This window comes from Nicotiana tabacum, chromosome 21, assembly GCF_000715075.1.
Source record: "Nicotiana tabacum cultivar K326 chromosome 21, ASM71507v2, whole genome shotgun sequence".
In the NCBI taxonomy this organism is placed as follows: domain Eukaryota; kingdom Viridiplantae; phylum Streptophyta; class Magnoliopsida; order Solanales; family Solanaceae; genus Nicotiana; species Nicotiana tabacum.
Genome location: NC_134100.1, coordinates 3,435,041 through 3,455,013, shown reverse-complemented (window position 1 = coordinate 3,455,013; position 19,973 = coordinate 3,435,041). Strand labels below are relative to the sequence as shown.

Genomic DNA, 19,973 nt, shown 5'->3' with positions numbered 1-19,973 from the left:
GAGTGTAGAGGACGTTACGGATAATGAAGGACACTACAACTGAGTCAGTTGAGCTAACTTCCTATAAACTCCGAGATGCTGCAGTTAATTGGTACAAGTCTTGGGAATTGTCCAAAGGTGAGGATGCCCCTCCAGCGGTATGGCAGGAGTTTATAGAGGCTTTTCTTTGTCATTATCTGCCACCAGAGCTTAGACAGGCCAGAGTTGATAGGTTCTTGACCCTTCGGCGGGGTAATATGAGTGTTTGGGAGTATAGCCTTCAGTTTGATTCGTTGGCTAGGTATGCTCCGACTATTGTATCTAAGACGGAGGATCGGGTGCACCGGTTCGTGATGGGATTAGAGCCTCACTTGCTTAATGATTGTATGTCGGTCTCACTTCAGCCAGAAACAGAGGGCCGATCATGATCATGATAGGGCCCAAAATAAGAGAGCGAGGTCTTCAGGTCCTTCTGGTGTGTTTTAAGGTGGTTAGAGGCAGCAGTACCCGAGGTATCCATCCCAGCCATCGGCTAGTGCGCCCCCTCAGTTTGGCGATAAGAGATTTGATCGTTCCACATATTCAGGGTCTGCTCAGAATTTCAGGGCCTCAGGTTCTTAGTATAGGGGTGAGTCAAATCAGATGAGACCGCCCTTGCCACGATGTGCTCAATGTGGTAAGTAGCATATCAGGCAATGCCGTATGGTATTAGGTATTTGTTATACTTGTGGTTATCCGGGCAACGTTATGAGGGATTGTCCAATGATAGGTGATGTAAGCATAGCTCAACCAGCGAGATCTGTAGTTGGTTCGTCATCATCAGTACACTCCCCTGGGCAAGGTCCACAAGCACCAACGAGTCATGGTAGAGGAAGAGGCAGAGCATCTACCTTGAGAAGTCCTCAGAACCGTATTTATGCGTTGGCAGGACGACAGGACCAGGAGTCATCGTCTGATATTATTACAGGTATATTATCAGTCTCCTCATATGATGTATATGCACTGATTGATCCAAGTTCCACCTTATCATACGTTACTCCGTTGGTTGCTTGTAAGTTTGAAATAAAACCTGAATTGATTAAACCTTTTGAGGTGTCTACACCTGTTGGGGACTCGGTGATAGCTAAGCAAGTATATAGGGGTTGTATAATAGTAGTTCATGGTCGATCTACCGTAGCAGACCTAATCGAGTTAGATATGGTAGAATTTGATGTTATAATGGGTATGGATTGGTTGACTTCTTGTCATGCCAACATTGATTGTAGATCAAAGATAGTCCGATTTTAATTTTCAATGGAGCCTATTTCAGAATGGAAAGGTAATATGGCATCACCGAGAGGAAGATTCATTTCCTATCTCAAGGCAAGGAAGATGATCAGAAAGGGAGGTATTTATCACTTAGTTCGGGTTCAGAATGTGGAAGTGGAGTCACCAACCATTCAGTCCATCCCTGTGGTTAATGAGTTTCCCGATGTTTTCCCGATAAAATTTCGGGCCTTCTGCCAGAGCGAGAAATTGAATTTGCTATTGACCTACTACTAGATACTCCCTCAATATCTATTCCTCCCTATAGAATGGCCCTCGCAGAGCTGAAAGAGTTGAAAGAGCAACTAAAGGACTTGCTTGAAAAAGGCTTTATCAGACCTAGTACATCCCCGTGGGGAGCCCCTGTATTATTTGTGAGGAAGAAAAATGGTTCCTTATGGATGTGTATTGATTATACACAGTTGAATAAGGTGACGATCAAGAATAGTACATGCTCCCAAGGATTGAAGATATATTTGATCAGTTGCAAGGTGCCAAGTATTTTTTAAAAATAGACTTGAGGTCCGGGTACCATCTAGTAAGGGTTAAGGATGAATATATTCTAAAAACAGCATTCAGGACCAGATATAGGCACTTTGAGTTTCGTGTTATGTCGTTCGGTTTGACCAATGCCCCAGCAGTGTTCATAGATTTGATGAACCGTGTGTTCAGGCCCTTTTTAGATCTGTTCGTAATTGTATTTATCGACGATATATTGGTGTATTCTCGTTCAAAGGCTGAGCATGCAGATCATCTGCGTACTATGCTCAGAGTTCTACAAAAAGGGAAGTTGTATGCAAAATTCTCTAAATGTGAATTCTGGTTGAATTATGTAGCTTTCCTTGGGCATATCATTTCGAGTGAAGGCATCCGGGTGGATACACAAAAGATTAAGGTAGTAAAGACTTGGCCTAGACCCACAACACCGACGGAGGTTCGTAGTTGTCTCAGTTTGGCAGGTTATTACAGGAGATTTGTAAAGGGATTTTCTTCCCTTTCAGCACCTTTGACAAAATTGACTCAGAACGGAGCAAAGTTTCAATGGACTGATGCTTGCGAATAGAGTTTCCAGGCATTAAAGGACAGATTAACTTCAGCACAGGTTCTAACACTCCCAAAAGGGACCAATGGTTATTTTATCTATTGTGACGCTTCAGGCGTTGGATTAGGTTGTGTGTTGATGCAGCATGGTAAGGTTGGTTGTGGCTTATGCTTCTATACAACTAAGAAAGCACGAGAAGAACTACCCAACCCACGATTTAGAGTTAGTCGCGATGATTCATGCACTAAAGATGTGGAGGCACTACTTGTATGGCATTCATGTTGATATCTATACAGATCATAAGAGCCTCCAGTACATCTTCAAGCAAAAGGAATTGAATCTACATCAAAGGAGATGGTTGGAGCTACTTAACGACTATGACATTGATATTTTATACCATCCGGGGAAGGCGAACGTAGTAGCCGACTCCCTCAGTCGTAGATCTGTGGGTAGCCTGTCGTATTACAGCCAGAAAAGAGGGGAATAGCCCATGAGGTTCATCAGCTAGCTAGTCTTAGAGTTCGGTTACTGGACTCAGGTGATATCGGAATTACTATTCAGGATACGACAACATCCTCTTTAGTAACTAAAGTAAAGGAATGCCAGTACGAGGATCATGTGTTAGTTCATTATAGGGATACCACCCTTCATAAGGAGAAGACACCATTTGAAATTGCAGAATATGGGGTCCTCATATATCGAGGGCGATTGTGTATGCCTAATGTTGCAGGGCTGCATCGGCAGGTTATGGGAGAAACTCACTATTCTCGTTATTCTATCCATCCAAGAGCAACAAAGATGTATCATGATATCAGGAAAGTATATTGGTGGGACGGAATAAAAAATGATATAGTAGAGTTTGTTGCTCAGTGTCCTAACTGTCAACAGGTTAAGATTGAGCATAAAAAACCCGGTGGATCATTGCAAGCTATGGATGTTCCGACTTGGAAATGGGAAGTAATCAATATGGATTCCATCGTAGGCTTACCTCGTACCTAGCGTAAGTTCGATTCGATATGGGTGATTATTGATAGGCTTACAAAGTCAACCTATTTTCTGCCCGTTAGAACAATATATTCCTTAGAGGATTATGCAAGGCTTTATATTAAGGAGATAGTACGACTGCATCGTGTCCCTATATCTATTATCTCGGATAGAGGAGCTCAATTTACAGCTAATTCTGGAGGTCCTTCCAAAAGGGATTGGGGACTCAAGTAAGTCTTAGTACATCATTTCATCCCCAGAAAGACGGACAGACTGAGCATACTATTCAGACACTGGAGGATATGTTACGAGCTTGTGTAATAGACTTCAAAGGTGGATGGGATGATCATCTGTCGCTTATTGAGTTCGCATATAATAATAGCTGTCATTCTAGTATTCAGATGGCTCCATACGAAGCTCTTTACGGGCAGAAGTGTAGGTCGCTTATAGGGTGGTTCGATGTTGAAAAATCTGGATTACATGGGCCAGACCTGGTTCAGCAAGCCATAGAAAAAGTAAAGCTGATTCGAGATCGACTATTGATAGCTCAGAGTCATCAGAAGTCATATTCGGACGTGCGGCGACGAGATTTAGAGTTCGGGGTTGATGACTGGGTATTCTTAAAGGTGTCACCTATGAAGGGTGTGATGAGGTTTGGCAAGAAAGGCAGACTTAACCCACGATATATTGGGCCTTATAGGATCATTCGGAGAGTGGGCCAAGTAGCTTATGAGTTAGAATTACCCTCGGAATTGGAGTTTGTCCATCCGATTTTTCACGTATCTATGTTACGGAAGTGCATTGGTGATCCTGCCCGACTGGTGCCCACGGATGATGTACAGATTACAAAGGACTTGTCATACGAGAAAATTTCGGTTGCCATCCTAGAACGACAAATTCGCAAGCTATGGAATAAGGAGGTAGCCTCCGTGAAAGTACTTTGGAGGAACAAAAATGTGGAAGAAATGACTTAAGAGGCCGAGGAAGACATGAAGTTTAGATATCCCTACTTATTTCCTCCTCCGGAGAAGGGTCCGACTGAGATGTCATAACCTCAAGGTACGTATACGAATTCTTGTGTTAGCTATTGTTATTGGTCGTGTGAGGCCATCGTCATTATTAATAATTGTGGTCCTGTATGGCATTGGATTATTAAACTTCTACATGGAGAGTTGGTAGTAGTATTGTTACAAAGGCGACTCTGCCAAGGTTATACAGATACCGGAGAGTTAAATATTCGAGGACGAATGTTTCTAAGGGGAGAAGGATGTTACATCTCGCGCTTTCGTACGCTAAAAGTTTCATCTTCAGTTAATTGATGCAGACTGGGGGTGAGATTATCTTGAGGTTAATGTATTTATGCTAATTATAACAAGCTAGAAATAAGTGTCATGAAGGATAAAGGGTACACGAATTAAAGAAATCAAGTTTCGTTGAAAGTGGCCAATTTGGGATAAAATACGGGTCGAGCAATAATACTCGATAATTATGGACTAGTACTATACAAGGTACCATATGGCCGTGATAATATGATGTCTAAAGTATATTAAAAATGAGTAGAATTTTTAGGTAATTTGAGATATTTTTAATTTACGGGTAATTGGTTAACTACCGGGTAACGGGACATTACCTAGTTAACTAATAAGTGGATAAAAATTAATAAATTATATACCTAAAACGTGGCAAGAAGCCACAAATCTAGAAATGACTAAGTAGTCATGTAGTCCTAGGTGGCTATCTAGGTTTTATTGGAATTGAATAAGAACAATGGTCTTGTTCCATTCATTTTGGACAAAAATAGAACCAAAAACGTGAAAATCCAAACCAAGAGACATACTACCCCATTTTTCCTAGTCCAATGTCTTCAAGGATAAGAAACTTAATTTGTTCCAAAAACCTTCAAAGAAGCAGAAGCTAATTTCGTTCAAAATTTCAAAAAGCATAAGCTAATTTTGTTCAAAAATTTAAAAAAGCAGAAGCTTAATCCGTTCAAGACTTCAAGAACCGAAATAAAATTCAATCCGATTTTTGGGGTTCTTAGTTCAATCCACGAAGGTTTCCAATGGAATATTATACGGAGTTTTCCCTACTCCAGGTATGTTAAGGTCATCCCTTCTTTCCTTTTGGCATGGTCCAAGTTATACAGAAGAAATGAGCAAACGCACAGTTTTTATAAACGACTCTATTCATAGAAATACCTGAGGTCTCTTTATTCTTGATTCCCCATGTGACATATTGTTATATCTTCTATTCATGGGTCTCAAAATAATATGCAGTTGATAAAGTTTATTCGAAAAGAATATTGAGATATTTTAACATATTTTCATGCATGCATGTACATTGACCCGTGACTAGACAGTGTTATATACGCATATTTATATGTATATATTTATGTATACGGAATATGGAAAAAAGGTTACGGTGTTATGTACGCATCACCACCTGATCAGTTGGTATATGTTGATGATGTTGCCTACAGTGGCCGAGACAATATGATGGAATTCCCTCAGTGGCTTGATGATATTTGTACACTCATACCTATGCATGGCACGATATTTATACGCACCTGCATGACATTATAAATGTTTCAGAATTCACAAAGTTATTCAGATTTACAGATGGATTTCTTTATTCTATATTTCATCTATGTCTTTTACGTACTGATTTTCATACCTTACATACTCAGTACATTTTTCGTACTAACTTCCTATTTCACGGGGGCTGCATTTCATACCCGCAGGTGCAGGTAGGCAAGTTGACGGTCCCTCTTCTTAGGATCCTTGATCAGCGAGAGTTGGCGTGCTCCACTGTTGCTTTTAATTTTGGTACGATATGTTTGTGTGTGTGTGTGTGTGTATGTATATATATATGGGTATGGCATGGCTCAGTCCCGTCTTTGTACAGTTATATTTCTATTAGAGGTCTGTAGACAATATGTCTAGTTGGGTTGTATGTGGCTTTGCCGGCTTCTAGTTTGAGGTATATAGTTGTCTATAGCAGTCTTGTCGGCTCGCCCTACATATGTTGCACGTATATGTATGTATGCCTTTTTGGGCAGATTTCCTTCATGTATATTATTCTCGTAATTTAGCAGATGTTATTCAGGTTTATATCTTAGACGCATGCTTAGGGGTGTTTGACAGGTAGGACTCGGGTATATGTTTGACAGGGGAAAATATGTAGACTCCTCCTGATGACGGATCCTGTAGACAATTTTTTTGAGGGAAGTTAGTCTAGAGAAAACACCAAAAAGATTTTTTTTTTTTTTTTCTTAGATAGTGTAGCAATTCCCCCTTGGTTTTTCTTTAGGCCATGGTTCTTTTCCAAGGGTTTAACTTGAACCGGGTATAGGTAGTTTTCTTTTTATTTTGTAGATTAGGTTAATGGGCTACGAGCTAGAGAATCAAAAGATAACCCATAGCGTTGACACGCCTGAACACAATAGACCCTAGAGTCTAACGCTTAGTCTTATTTTTTGAATCTCACTAAAGTGCCTTAATTTATATGTTTGTTGTTGAATTGAATGCTCATAATGGAGCGTCTTGATGAGCTAATCTGGAATGAGTCTTATGCCATGTGTGGTGAGGTTTTTGTGTAGTCCATGTATTGTACTTGTGTCTAGAACTTGCCCGGTATGTGAGTTGAAGCGGAATTTTAGGTGATGCTCAGTTTGAAAAATGATTTTAGGCTTTCTTTGATCTTTTTGAGCTTAATTGCTTGTCACAAATAAAATTTGTCCCTAGTTAACCCTTTTGAGCCTATGGACTTTTGTTTGGCACCCGCATTACGAGCATATACCCTTTTTGTTCTTAATTGACATTATTTTGATCATTTTACCTCTTAAAGCACTTTAATTGTGATATAAGCGTTAAAAGAAGTAAGAAGGAACTAAGTGTGGGGTGGCTTTTGAGTGGAACCAATAAAAGGAAGAAAAGTGCACTTGTTTTGTAAACTAATACACCACTAGCGAAAATTGAGAGAAAAGAAGAATAAACTGGAAAAAAAAAAGAGGAATACATTGTGTCTTGTTCCAGCTAATGGGTATGAATTAATATAGTGCTTAAAGAAGAAGGGAGTATTTGTAGGGTGATATTGTTTATGGAAGTTAAGTGGGTTGAAGAATTTGCGCTAAAGTTGCTCATGTGATGTGTTAAAGTGCTTAGGAGGGTTAGTCCATATTCCGAAATATATCCTACCCATCCCTTAGCCCACATTACAACCAGGAAAAAGTCCTAATTGATTTTGGGTCGAGCAGGCCTACATTAGTAGAGATTTATATTGAGGGCAAGCTTATGGTACCAATTGCATACATGTGACTTCTTTTGTGAAGGTGAGTGATTTCTTTGATATATGTGAGCATATGATGCGAATGTGTGGATTGAATTCAATTTTCGTTGATGTGATTGTGAGGGCATATGATTCGTGATGGAAAAGCAAGTCTTGACTTCTGTGTAGAGTACGTTGAGGAAGTATGAATATTGCATGGCACTTGAAGAGTCGACTTTTGAGGCTAGGATTGTTCACTGCTAGGCGTAATGTATGTAAATTGTTCTGGGTGTAGGGCATTAGGGGAAATGGTTGAGTGAAGGAACCTTAAGAATGTATTGTTTGATTTCTCGAGGACTAGCAATGAAGTAAGTGTGGGGTGTTGATAATAGGTTAAATCTAGGTAATTTGGCGATTGTTTATGCTCCCACTTGATTATATTCCAATATCATAATATGGTTAATTGATGAAAAATAGGCTCTAATTGTGAATTGTATATATTGCAGGATGAGGAGCCTAGGTGATGCATTAAACAGTTGTGATTGGAACCATTTTGGAGCAAGAAAGACCCCTCAGAGCTGAGTACGCTTGAAGACGAGGAACAGAAGTGATGAAACACATAACTGGACATGCGCGCCCAGGTGAGCGACCACGCTACTTTTAGCGCGTCCATGACAGAATCTCAGCCAATTAGCACGGCCAGATGCGCGTCCAGATGTGTGGTCGCACTAATCCAAAATCCGGGAAGAGTTATTTAGGGGCAGAATTGGAAATCTGGAGGAAAACTCACTTAACCTATATAAAGTCAAGCTCGCCCAAGGAAGAGGGAGGAGGTTTTTCATAGTCTAGTGCAAGAAATAGAGAGACAAGAGGCAAGGAGGAGATTTGACCATCAAGTTCTTCTTTTCTTCTCTTGGTTTTTGCTATTTGGGATGAAATTGAATCTATTTGTGATGAACACTAGCATGAGTAGCTAAAACCCATTGTTCTAGGGTCATAGGTGAAACATGAATGTTGTTGTTTGAAGTTCAATTTGACAAAGTTGGTTTATCATATTGGGTTGTTTATTTAATTCTGCTTTTAATTATTTTGCTGAGTAACTAACAGTGAAATACTATCTACGAATCTTTAGTTGAACTTGAAAGTGGGAACTTTGCATATAGAATTAAATAGCGCAAGTTCTTGAACCCGGGCCTCGGGGAACGGATTAGCAATTGGGATAGACATATACTCAATTGCCTTGCTTGGTTGAAATACAGGAATTGTAAATGTATTCTTGTTAATCTTAATTCCATAGACATATAGGCATTGAGTTAACTTGAATAGGCGAGTAAGAACTCGACATATTCTTATGAGTAATATTAACCCTGTCAATTAACAATCCAGGTAAATCGATTAGTCATTTTAACTAAGAACATAACACGATTGTTAACTAGCCTGTGACCCTGGAATATCCTCTCCTACTGTTTATTACTCGAAATTGTTATTTGTTTGGTTAATTGCTCTAGTTAGATTATTGCTTGGTAGTTTAGGTAGTAAAATAATTACATCTCTATTTTGTGAAAAACCTCTTGGATAGACAAATTAATTGAGTTTGAATTAGTCAATAGTTAATCATAAGTCTTCATGGGAACGATACTCTACTCACTACTCTATTACTTGACGATCACGTGCACTTGCGTAAGTGTTTTTGGTCGCAACAATGGTCCCTCTTCTTAGGATCCTTGATCAGCGAGAGTTGGCGTGCTCCACTTGATCCGGAGTTGCTTTTGATTTTGGTACGATATGTTTTTGTGTGTGTATATATATATATATGGGTATGGCGTGGCTCAGTCCCGTCTTTGTACAGTTATATTTCTATTAGAGGTCTGTAGACAGTATGTCTAGTTGGGTTGTATGTGGCCTTGCCGGCTTCCAGTTTTGAGGTATATAGTTGTCTATAGTAGCCTTGTCGGCTCGCCCTACGTATGTTGCACGTATATGTATGTATGCCTTTTTGGGCAGATTTCCTTCATGTATATCATTCTTGTAATTTAGCAGATATTATTCAGGTTTATATCTTAGACGCATGCTTAGGGGTGTTTGACAGGTAAGACTCGGGCATCCGTCGCAGCCCATCGGTTTGGGTCGTGACAGAGGGATAAGGAATAATTAATCCTAGGACTAAATTTAAGAAGAGTTTATCTCATATTTGGTTGGTAGAAAATTGCGGTATAATTAATCCTAAGACTAGTTATCCCGAAATTGTAATATTTTTTATCCCCATGTAAAACTGAAATAACTAATTCCGGAATAAATTCTTTCCAACCAAACGACCCCATAGTGTATAATCTAGTAAAAATAAGCAGTAATATTTCCAAGAACATAAGACAAAAAGGGAAAATGGAGATCAAAATAATCTTAGTCCCTATTTTAAGCTAAATATATCATGATACATCAGCTTCATCCTATTAAGTTACATTACAAAAATAGATCCAATAAACAAGAGTAAAATACAAAACAAAATAGACAATAAAGTCACTGAACATGGAATACTTCCTTTGTCTTTCCTAAATATCATCCCTTCAATTATAGGATAATTCACTACCAAAATGAAAAATGATAGGAAAACTTGGCCAAACAAATCACTCAATCTGCCTTCAAATATCACTTTTGCACTTCCCAAAACAAATGAGACCATATTCAATGTGACTAATGTAACCAAAGGGACAATTAACATTTTAGATGCTTGAAAATCATAAATTCCCTTTTGATATCTCTTCAATTGGTCATTATCAACAACTTTATTTGTTGGTAAGAAACTTGCTTTTCTAAAGCCAAATAGTTTCAAGATTGCATCTAAACTTCCATAGAAATAAGCTGTTATTGACTTTATCATCCATACCCTCCATTCATTCCACCATGTTCTCATTGTTCCTCCAGTTTGGACAACTTCCCATAAGTATTTTCCAAGTGTTGACAAGAAAAGAAAAGAATATACCATAAACCATGGACTTGAGACCTGTGAAAATTGATATAGTTTCAGTCAAAGTCTATCTTTAAGAGTTTAAGTCTTGAGCAATTAAAGTTTATATTTCCTTCGTTTCATTTGATATGGCGGTGTTTGACTGAAACTCTCGCTATGCGCGGGGTCCGGGAAAGGGCCGAACCATAAGGGTCTATTGTACGCTCGCAGCCTTACCCTGCATTTCTGCAAGAAGCTGTTTTCACGGCTCGAACCTGTAACCTCTTCGTCACATGACAGCGACTTTACCAGTTACACCAAGACTCCCCTTTATGTCACAACATTAATATGGGCTATAAAAGCATGGTAGCCAAAATGGAACGTTTACAGTTATAGAGTGCTCAATATAGAAAAATGTAATTCCTTTTAAACAACACTAACAAATGAAGAAGCATTAACTTAAATAGCCGATCACCCGACTGCTTAAACTAAAATAACCAAATGATATATAATATATGTATAATCCAGGTATAACATATATAATTGTGTAGAATTAATGTATAATCTATGTATATCGGCAAGAAAAAGCAAACATCGAATCCAACCGACTTTTTGCGTAATGATTCGAAAAATAAAGAATGCCATATAAAATGAAATAGTGGGAGCATTGTATTTTACCTTAGGGTAAATGGGAATGCCATTTAGGAGACAAAGCTGAGGAATGATAGCTAAAAACCAAGCTGGGAAGCAATAGAGAGGCTGAGATGCAAGGTAAGCATAACACATGCATTCAAGAAGAGGCATTCTTGAGATCAAGCCATAAATTAGGGGGCAAAATCTTGAGAATAAAACTTCAATTAGTCCAGAATTCCATCTTGTGCCTTGAATTAATGTGTCATTCAAATTTGTTGTTGCACTGCCTAAAAATGCTGGCCTTGTAGGGTTATAAAAGACAGACTTCCAGCCTTTGCAATGCAAAATAAAACCTGTGAAGTAGTCTTCCACCACTGAATGGTACAAGAATCCTATCTATATAATGAAGCCAATATTCAATGTTAGCACAAATATGATAGCTCAAAGAATTAGGTTATACTAGATGGGGCAAAGTTAAAATGAAGAATTAATCTAAATAGCCGGCTCACTCAACCGCTTAAACTAAAAGTAGGCGGCGAATATATAATCTATGTATAATCTATATATTGTATTTGCATAATCATTGTATAATCTATGTATATCGGCTTGAAAAGTAAACACTGAACCCGGACGGCTATTTATATAAAGATCCCAATGAAAATCAGTCTATTTTTTTTTTAAGTAATTCACTTAACCTGTCCAAGTTTAAACATATTGGATCATAACCAGTTTGTTGACTTGACCCAATGGGTTGAACTCAAAATGACACATCATATTATTAGGTCAAATGGGTCAAAATAGTGGAACCCAATATGTCAAAATGCAACTCAAACCCAAAATAAAAAGCAAACTTGGAAGATTGAATTATGAAGAACTTAAACTAATAATTTAAGAAAAATACATTAGCTTTCACATTCTTTTTTCAAGAAGAAAACAAAAAAGCAAGAGAGATTGGGTTAAATTGAACAGATTGGCTTATGACTCATTGTTTCAACCATTTTGACCCAAGCAAACTTTGAACGAGTTGAATCACAATTTATTTATCGACTTAATCAATTTTGACCCGCCCAAGTTGAACCAGTCTACATATTTGCCACTTCTAAATTGCATATAATTGGTTTTTAGCATTAATGTGATTATTAACTTGCCTGGTTTCCCCATTGTGAATCCTGCTCATAGGTGCAAGAGGCTAAAACTTTTGCTTCTTGAATTTTATTGTCAGCAAATTCTTTGATGCCACTGCCATTTTGCTTGTGATTAGTGCTTGTAAGATTATTTAGGAACTCATTTGAGGAACCAAAACACTTCTTCAGCCCACTAATATCCATGTCTGATAAAAAAGTTCAAGAAATGTGATTAGTGAATATCCATGTATATTGGAGAAATTCTTTTTAAGGGACAAATGGCCAAGAATTAGAGCCCGTTTGGATTAATTGATTGTAAATAGTGTCAAAATAGCACGGGCTAGCCAGTTTCAGACTGGTAATTGAAAATTATCCACTATTTTATGCGGAGATAAAATCTTGACAAAAATACCCTTAGCAAACACGAAAAAAATCTAGCATAATATGCTGAATTTTGAAAGTCTTGGATGTAAAGCTCTAGCACATTGTACCGGAGTTCAAACCTCAAAGATACCTTCTAAGCGAATTCCAACATATTATACTGGAGTTTAACTTGTAAAAGTTTAAAATCCTAACGTATTATGTTGTAATTCACATACAGGGTATTTTGAATTCCAACACATTATGTTGGAATTCCATATGTAAAAAGTCTGAATTCCAACATAATATGTTGGAATTTTTTTGGATTTTAACTTATGGTATTTTTGTCCAAATTTTATTATCGTATGAAAAGTGGCTAAATTTCGATTAATTTTAAAATAGTAGCTAATTTTCAATTAGTAGTTGTAAATCAGGCTAATTTTAAATTTCTTTAAGTACTAAAATTTATTTTTAATTAAGTGGTGAAACTGATTTTATAAATAAGCATTACAAACGTTTTAATAGTTGAGTAATATACCTTTGTGTATACCAGTCCCATATAGAGCCTTCCTCTTCATATAGAAGCATGTACCAGACAACATAGGTCCTATAAGCCCATCCATCCCTGGCCACTTGACCTAATAACATCAAAACCTTAGTTATAAACAAGTGTTTGCCGGTAAGAATTTACTCGTATCGAATATTTGTATCAATTCAATAAATACATGATATACGCTTTCACAAATATAATTATTAATAAATTGTAATTAATTAATACACATTCTCGCTTTAAAGGGAGTCTTGGCGTAACTGTTAAAATTGTTGTCATGTGACCAAGAAGTCAGGGGTTTGAGCCGTGAAAACAGCCTCTTGCAAAAATGCAGGATAAGGCTGCATACAATAGATCCCTGTGGTTCGGCCCTTCCCCGAACACCGCGCATATCAGGATCTTAGTGCATCGGGCTACCCTTTTTAATATACATTCTCGCCTTAATTGATCATTTAACTATAATAAATTTGTATGATTTGATACGAACACCCAATATGAGCAAGTATTTACCTGTTTTACCTGTCTATATAAGACATATGGAAACAGATATCTCGTTGAATTAGTCGAGTATGTATGAACCGGCTTGGACATCACGGTTATAAAAAAGAAAATAAACATATGGATATAAAAAGCTTACCACAAAAATTGCTCTCAAGGCAGAATCATAAATATCATTCTTGCTGACATTGTGAAATCTTTGAGGAAATTGAACAAATGCAAGTGAAGGAGAGATTTTGGGATCAAGGTGGAAACACATTGCTTGTCGAGCTGAAGATGGATCATTTGAGTGCATATCACAATCCAATATTAGTATGTAAGGAGAATTGCTTATAATTCCAGATACTCTAAGCTGCAAAAAAATATCACTAATTACTCTTAATCATATTTAACAAACTAAAAAATAATAATAATAAAACGAGTTAATACTTAGAGTACGCGAAGAAGAAGAAAAGATGCACTCTCTCTGTTTTATTTTATGTGTCTTAGTTTGAAAGAGCACAACGTTTAAGAATGTACTCCCCATTTTATTTTATGTGTCTTAGTTTGACAGAGCAGGACGTTTAAGAATGTACTTACTCCGTCCCAAATTCAGTTGTCATGTCTTGCTTCTCGAGAGTCAAACTATGTGAACTTTGACTAATATTTTAAAATTGTATTGACTCAAAAGGTCATCACTTGTGCTGCAAGCAAATTCAGTATTCTGAGGCCTAAAAAACCTCCTTTTTACCTCACCTCGATTTGTATGCGTGGTCCAGACCTATATCCGGAAAGCCTTTTATGTGAAAATATGAGAAATAGAAATTTTGTAGAGTTAAAATTTGATTATGGTTGACTTTGGTCAACATTTTGAGTAAACGGACCCGGATCCGTGTTTCGACGATCCCGGGAGAGTAAAATATGGGACTTGGACGTATGCCCGAAAATGAATTCCGGGGTCCCAAGCCTTAGAAATCAATTTTTAAAAGAAATTGTTTTACTGAATTATCTAAGAAATAAAGAAAAGAATTAATATTTGAAACCATTGGTATCGGGCCCGTATTTTGATTCCGGAGCCCGGTATAAAAAATTTATAGTATTTAAATGATAACTGTGAAATTTGGTGGAAAATGGAGCTTATTTGACGTGATTTGGACTTCCGGTTGAAGAGTTATGAACTTTAAGTGTTCTTGATGAAAATGATGAGTTTTGAGGTTTAATTCATGGTTTTACATGTTATTTTCATGATTTGATTGCACAAGCAAGTCCGTATGATATTTTTAGGTTGGTTTGCATGTGCTGGTTTGGAGCCTCGAGAGCTCGGGTGAGTTTCGGATAGGTTCCGGGATGTTTTTGACTTAGAGCATAGCTGTTGCAGGTTCAGAGAAGTTGCAGGTCTCTGAACCCAGCTGTGCGGTCCGCAGTGGTTTCTTGCGGCCGCGGTGGGGACTTCGCGACCGCGGTGGGGACTTCGCGACCGCGGAGGGAACTATGCGGTCCGCGGTGGGGCAAGGCTTCCTTGTGCGACCGCAGTCCTTGCGACCGCACAAGGAAGCCTTGCCCCACCGCGGACCGCATAGTTCCCTCCGCGGTCGCGAAGTCCCCACCGCGGTCGCGAAGTCCCCACCGCGGCCGCAAGAAACCACTGCGGACCGCACAGCTGGGTTCAGAGACCTGCAACTTCTCTGAACCTGCAACAGCTATGCTCTAAGTCAAAAACATCCCGGAACCTATCCGAAACTCATCCGAGCCCTCGGGGCTCCAAATCAAACATGTACACCAACCTAAAAACATCACATGGACTTGCTCGTGCAATCAAATCATGAAAATAACATGTAAAACCATAAATTAAACCTCAAAACTCATCATTTTCATCAAGAACACTTAAAGTTCATAACTCTTCAACCGGAAGTCCAAATCACGTCAAATAAACTCCATTTTCCACCAAGTTTCACAGTTATCATTTAAATACTATAACAAGTTTGTACCGGGCTCCGGAACCAAAATACGTGCCCGATACCAATAGTTTCAAACATTAATTCTTTTCTTTATTTCTTAGATAATTCAGCAAAACAATTTCTTTCAAAAATTGATTTCTAAGGCTTGGGATCTCAGAATTCATTTTCGGGCATACGCCTAAGTCCCATATTTTACTGCGGACCTCTCGGAATCGTCGGAACACGGATCCGGATCGTTTGCTCAAAATATTGACCAAAGTCAACCAAAATCAAATTTTAACTCTAGAAATTTCTATTTCTCATATTTTCACATATAAGGCTTTCCGGATATAGGTCCGGACCACGCATGTAAATCGAGGTGAGGTAAAAAGGAGGTTTTTTAGGCCTCGGAACACTGAATTTGCTTGCAACACAAGGTCATCACAAAAATATATTTTTTCATCATATTAATATGAAAACAACTACAATTTGTCGTACTTTCGAATAGTTTTTGAATTTTTAAATTTTAATATAAAATATTGAGTTGATCTAATCCAATTTAACTTCGAAGATTAGTCAAATTGACTCTCGAAAAACGAAATATAGCAACTAATTTGGGATGTTGTAAGGAGTAGAGAGGGTTCTTGAATCTTGTGATCTTGAACGTGTCATATCATTCTATAAACGAATATCATAAAGGGTAAAATAAAATAAAATAAAAAATATATATTCATAGATATAGAGAGAGACTAAAAATAAATGTAAGACGCATAAATTAAAATGGAGGGAGTAGCTATTTATGGAAAGGTAAAAGAGAGTACCAGAACATTGAGGGCTCCTGCTTTGAAATGGTGAGGATGAGCAGAATTTTTCTCCCTTGAAACATATACAAGCAAAGGTATTTTAATTTTTCTATTATTTTTACCTCTCTGGCCTATTATCTGCAAGAAATTAAAATAGGCAAATTTGTGTTAATAAAATATAAAAGAAAAAACGTGATATTAATTCCACATCCAACAATTTGATTTCGTATAATACAACCTTGTACTATATATTGGATTCTATATACAAATTTTCTTATAAAACAAAAAGAGAATAAAAACTTAAATTACATATGCAAAATGAGAAAATAGTATTACTAGTAATTGATGTATCATATCAAGTAAGTTTTATTCATTTTAAAGCTAGAGATTTGGTAAATAACATATCAATTGTACACCCTAAAAGTATATAACCTACATAATTATTATATTTTCAAGAAATTATTTTTGGTCGTTAATTTTCCGTTAATTTTCACTAAAAGAATTGTACCTCAATAACGGTATTATGGTTTGAACCAAAATGGAATATCGTATCCTCTGTCCCTCCATTTTCTTGAGCTTTCCTCAATCGCTCCTTGAAATCCTCGTACTCTTTCTGCGTATTTAGACCATAACATCAAATTATATAAATCTAACTTGCAGAACTTTTTCTTTATAATAATATATTTTAAAAAAACTAGCTCCTTCAAATTTTTAAGAAAATAATATCGCAAATAAAGAAGGAATAAAATGATATCGCGAATAAAGAAAATGCTACAAGTAATACAAAATAAATAAAGAGAATGGATAAAAAAAATTCTTGAATAAATCAATGAAACTAAAATTCATAGAGTAAAAAATGCACAGTTTAAAAATCAAATGAGAGGATATAAATGTCTATCTCCAAAAATCTGCTATTTTTTTCAACACTTTACTAAAGTTGATTGTAAAGTTTCCAATTTAGTAAACTCCAAATTAAAGGTCAAAATTTTACTACTTTACTTTCCTGAGAAACCTATTATTTCTAAAAGATTGTTCAAAATGTAACGATAACAACATGAGTAAATGAGACAAACCAAAGATAACAACAACCACTTAATAAAATGCCACATAAAATAGAATGGAACAAGGGTGCGGTGGAGTGGTAAGTACTCCTTCATCCTTAACCAGAAATATCAGGTTCGAACACTGGATATGGAATCCCCAATGTGAAACTTCTTGGCGCGAATCCGAATTCAGGTGGGCCCCAATGCGGGTACCAGACACCGGTGGCGGAGGCAGAATGGGTTTCAAAAATATGAAACCGTTAAAAAAATTGTAGCTAGTGGAAATAGAACCCTTGACCATTAAGCTATGTTTTTGGGTCGTGTTAAGAAAATTCAAAATATAATATATAGAGGTAAAAAATAGACTTTGTCTTACATATATAGTGTAATTTTTCGGCGAAGGGGGTTCGGGTGAACACCCTTCCGCCCCTAAATCCGCCCCTGCCAGACACCACGTAGATAACCACAAAAAAAAAAAAATGGAGGAATTGTACTACTCAAAAAGTTTACCTATATACTTAACAACAACAACATACTCAATGTAGTTTCATATATAAGTAGGGTTCAGCGAGGATAGTGTGTACGTTGACCTTATCATTACCTTGTAAACGTAGTGAGGTTGTTTCCGATAAGCGCCGTTGGTTCAAGGAAAGCATAACCACAACAATTTTGAAGGAAAAAAAATACAGCAATAGAGAAGCCAGGAAAATACTTAAAACTTAAACTCAAAATAATGGCGGATTAAGGTAATACCTGAATATTTTCTCTTTCTTTCAAGAACTCCTTGCTGCTATTAATCTCATCATCTCCTTGAAAATAAAACTCAGGGCAAGTCTTTTTTATTCCATATTTCCTACAAAAAGGAACCCAAAATTCTGCAAATTTCCATGTTTCATTAATAGCATAAAGTGTCAAATTAGAACCACCATCATCAGAAAGGTACACTGACAATTTTTCAATAGGATAATCAAGTGCTAAAACCGATAAAATAGTGTTCATAACACCTAACGGCGGTTCCTTTTTAGGATCCGCCGTGCAGACAAAAATGTCTATCGCCGGAAGTTCATCTTCCGGCGGAAGTCGTTCTGGAAAGACAGAACGACTAACTGGGGTCCATATATGGGCCGAGTTTAGGAGCCAAAGAAAAGAGAGAAGTAATTCAGAAATAAAAATTATGAGCCAATAAGGGAAAAATGATAGTGGAATTGTGTTGAGATTAATTATGAGTCTATAGTAGAACATGGATAGTATAAAGATTGAGTGAATTAAAGTGTGTATTCTGTGGATTATGGCTGAATATTTTTGGACTTTCCACTCTTGTAAAGGAAGAGTTTCCATTTTGGTTTAAAGTTTATTCTGGCTTTGTTGAAGGTGTTGAAAATGGAGAAGATGATTCAAAGCAGACTCCAATCAGTTTTTTATAGGAAAAGTTAAATATTTGATTTGTCGGCCAAAAATAATTACATTCATTAGCTAAATATACAATTTCTGTACAGATCCCTATAAAATATGTATATTATATATTAATATATAAAAATATACTCCCTCCGTTTCAATTTAGATGAGGTAGTTTGACTCAGTACGAAGTTTAACAGTCTCGTTTGTTTCGATATTTTTTGACTGTTGTAGTGAAGTACTATTATAGAGGACATATATTATACAGTCAGTGCTCTCTATAACAGCATCCCTATATAACAGTCATTTATTATAAAAAATAGTATATTATATAGTTTTTCGGTTATTATTTTTTAGAGCGACTATATACTGTCAAACCTCTCTATAACAACTTTGTTTGTTTCGATATTTTTTGGTTGGTATAGGTAGGTACTATTATAGAGAATATATATTATACAATCAGACCTCTTTATAACAGCATCCTTATATAACAGTCATTTATTATAAAAGGCAAGTTTATCTTCTGACCGATTTTCATGTTACGTTATAATATATATTCTTTACAACAACACTTCATTATAACAGTAAAAAAATATCAGAATAAATCGTACTGTTATAAAGAAGTTTGACTTTAACATAGTATAAAAATTGATTTCGAGAAAAACATGACTTTTATAGTGAATGGTTGCTATAAAAGGATGTTGTTATAGAAACGTTTGTCTATAGTATAGTTTTTCCTTTTCTTATATAGGCCCTCGTCTTACCCTCCACTTATAGACAGACACTCCAAACGTAATGCAATTAATTATGGTATTACTATGATATGTCCGCATGATGTTACAAATCATTATCTTTTTTATTGTCTTTGTTGATAAGGAAATGTTGAGTTAAGCTAGCCTAAAAATTACTTTTAAAATGTTATAATTTTTTCCATTTTAAATAAATTCGGACGATTTCTTCCAAAAAGCTTCACAATATTTTATATATAGAGAGATATTCTCGATCTATTCTGCTATCAATGTTAGAATTTAATCGGACGCATAACAATGTCTTCCTCAAACTAAGTTTCACATGCATCAACAAGCCCCTGCACAATTGGACCAGGCATCAACAAGCCCCTCGAACTAAGTT

At 36.8% G+C, this 19,973-nt stretch overlaps 1 protein-coding gene across 1 annotated transcript; it reads right to left on the bottom strand.

Annotated features, from left to right (window-relative positions):
* Positions 1-9,961: 9,961 nt before the first annotated feature.
* LOC107797292 (quillaic acid 3-O-glycosyltransferase CSL1-like) lies at positions 9,962-18,848 on the bottom strand. Its single transcript, XM_075242467.1, has 8 exons — positions 18,201-18,848; positions 16,913-17,017; positions 16,423-16,542; positions 13,825-14,037; positions 13,176-13,275; positions 12,302-12,483; positions 11,199-11,549; positions 9,962-10,577 (listed from the first exon to the last, which is right to left on the bottom strand). The coding sequence occupies exons 1-8, from the start codon at positions 18,783-18,785 to the stop codon at positions 10,032-10,034; spliced, it is 2,202 nt and encodes a 733-aa protein (XP_075098568.1). The 5' UTR covers positions 18,786-18,848; the 3' UTR covers positions 9,962-10,031.
* Between the last annotated feature and the right edge of the window lie 1,125 nt (positions 18,849-19,973).